Genomic DNA, 2554 nt, shown 5'->3' on the forward strand with positions numbered 1-2554 from the left:
TTCGCCTCCTTCATCGACAAGGTGAGACCTTAGAGTAGGGTTTTTTTTTGGAGGAGGCATCTCGAGCAGCTTCCCCGGGGTGTGGAACGGGGCACTGGAGTTCTCAGAGCGGCGCCTCGGCAGCAAGGTGTAATTACCCGGGTTTTAATGAGCAGCACCGAACAATAGACGAGGTTTTGTGCTAATGGAAGATTAAAGAGAACATCTGCAGGACCTCCTGGGGCTCCTCGTGCCAGCTCAGCTCCACCGCCTCGTTTTGGGTGATTCAGGGCAAAGTCATCGCTGTAAATTGAATTGTCCTGAGAGTTCTCCTTGCTGGGCTTTGCTTTGAGCGAGACTTTCTCCTCAAAACCTGATTCCGGGGACTTCAGGGCATTAAACACCTCTGGGACACTCTGAGATCGTTTCCATCTCAAATAGAAACCGAAGGAATAGCAAATCCCTCCTGAGAGAATTTGTGGGCAGTTAGGGAATAAAAAAACCTCTTGGCCTCACTACTGGAAAGTTGACGGCAAAGCCCGACCCTGCTGGAAAACCGGGATGATGTTTCCTCTGCCAACATCTCTGTGTCCCAAAGGGAGAAGTTCAGAATGACTCAAAATTTAATTATTTAATGACTAATAAATTTAATAACGCTCCTCATGCACTTGAGGAGCTCGGATGCCTGACTGAGCCACAGCTGGGGGTTCGGGGAATGACCCCCTCGGGCTCCCAAAGCGCCCAGCAGCGGGATGTTCCCTCGGGAATGTCTCACACACCCCTGTTGGGTTCAGGTCCGGTTCCTGGAGCAGCAGAACAAGGTCCTCTCCACCAAGTGGGAGCTGCTGCAGCAGCAGGGGCCGGTGGGGCCGAGGAAGAACCTGGATGCGATCTTTGAGAACTACATCCAGAACCTGAGGAGGCGGCTGGAGAACCTGCTGGGGCAGCGGGGGCAGCTGGAGTCGGAGCTGCAGAGCATGCGGCAGTACGTGGAGGAGTACAAGAGCAAGTGAGTGCTCGGGGGGACGGGGAGGGACCACCAGGGGAGCTGGGACAGCCCAGAGACCCCCCCGGGGTCAGGGACGAGGGGCCCGAGGTGCCACCCTGCCCTGTGCCCCCCCAGGTACGAGGAGGAGATCAACCGGCGCACGGCGGCCGAGAACGAGTTCGTGGTGCTGAAGAAGGTGAGTGCAGAGGCACCGGGAGGGATGGGAGGTGTCAGGTGCCACCAGCTTCCTGAGGTGCCACCAGCTCCCTGGGGTACCACCAGCTCCCTGGGGTGCCAGCAGCTTCCCAGGATGGGAGCAAGGGGTTGGTCATTGGTGGGATCTCTCCTGTAGGACGTGGACTGTGCCTACATGACCAAGGTGGAGCTGGAGGCCAAGGTGGGAGCTCTGACGGACGAGATCAACTTCCTGAGGTGCATCTACGAGGAGGTAGGAGCTCTCTCTAGGAGCTCTCTCTAGGAGCTCTCCCTTCCCCTGGGCGAAGCTTTAATGAGGGTGTGGTGGCCGAGGACCCCGAGGCCGGGCTGGGTGTCCGGGTGGATTTAGGCTCGAGGCTGAGCTGTGCTGCCTGTCTTGGTCACAGGAGCTGGCCCAGATGCAGACCATCAGCCGGGACCTGTCCGTGGTGGTGTCCATGGACAACAACCGGCACCTGGACCTGGACAGCATCATCGAGGAGGTGCGGCGCCAGTACGAGCAGATCGCCCAGAGCAGCCGCGCCGAGGCCGAGGCCTGGTACCAGAGCAGGGTGAGCTCCTGGCAGGGAGTCGGGGCCCCTGGGACAGTCCCTGCTGTCCCAACCACCTGAGCCCTGGGTCGGTTTGGTCCCTGATGGGTCCTTTTGTCCCCGTGCCACCAGTACGAGGAGCTCCAGAACACCGCCGGGAAACACGGGGACAACCTGCGGAACACCAAGATCGAGATCCAGGAGCTGACCAGGAACATCCAGAGGCTGCGGGCGGAGCTCGAGAACGTGAAGAAGCAGGTAAAGGGTCCTCAGCAGCTCCCAGGGTTGGTTGGTGTCTCAGGGATGAGACTGAGAAGGTGAGGAGCAGGTAAAGGACCCTCAGCAGCTCCCAGGGTTGGTTGGTGTCTCAGGGATGAGATTGAGAAGGGCAGGAGCAGGTAAGAGGTTGGTTGGTGTCTCAGGGATGAGGCTGAGAAGGTGAGGAGCAGGTACAGGACCTTCAGCAGCTCCCAGGGTTGGTTGGTGCCTCAGGGATGAGACTGAGAAAGGGAGGAGCAGGTAAGAGGTTGGTTGGTGCCTTGAGGATGAGACTGAGAAGGGCAGGAGCAGGTAAGAGGTTGGTTGGTGTCTCAGGGATGAGACTGAGAAGGGCAGGAGCAGGTACAGGACCCTCAGCAGCTCCCCAGTGATGGCCCTGTGCTGGGTCAGCACTGAGCTGGGCGGGGTGGGGGAAAGGCGGTTTTGGAAATTCAGGTGCTCCGGAGGAGATGGATGGAGATGGATGGAGATGAGTTGCAGATGGATGGAGATGGATGGAGATGGATGGATCCTGCCTGTTTGCCCTCGGGTTCGTGCCCTGAGGCTGCTCAGAACAGACCTC

At 58.7% G+C, this 2554-nt stretch overlaps 1 protein-coding gene across 1 annotated transcript; it reads left to right on the forward strand.

The window, feature by feature from the left end:
* Nucleotides 1-6: 6 nt before the first annotated feature.
* Nucleotides 7-2521, forward strand: LOC103759738 (keratin, type II cytoskeletal 6A-like; the record flags this gene model as incomplete). The annotated part of the gene is made up of 7 exons (XM_029958533.1): nt 7-21; nt 774-988; nt 1103-1163; nt 1320-1415; nt 1570-1734; nt 1846-1971; nt 2410-2521. Coding segments are annotated over 7 exons (790 nt in total), but the record flags the coding sequence as incomplete, so codon positions are not given.
* Between the last annotated feature and the right edge of the window lie 33 nt (nt 2522-2554).

Source organism: Manacus vitellinus, unplaced genomic scaffold (genome assembly GCF_001715985.3).
Source record: "Manacus vitellinus isolate BGI_N305 unplaced genomic scaffold, ASM171598v3 ctg7180002433749_pilon, whole genome shotgun sequence".
Classification (NCBI taxonomy): Eukaryota; Metazoa; Chordata; class Aves; order Passeriformes; family Pipridae; genus Manacus; species Manacus vitellinus.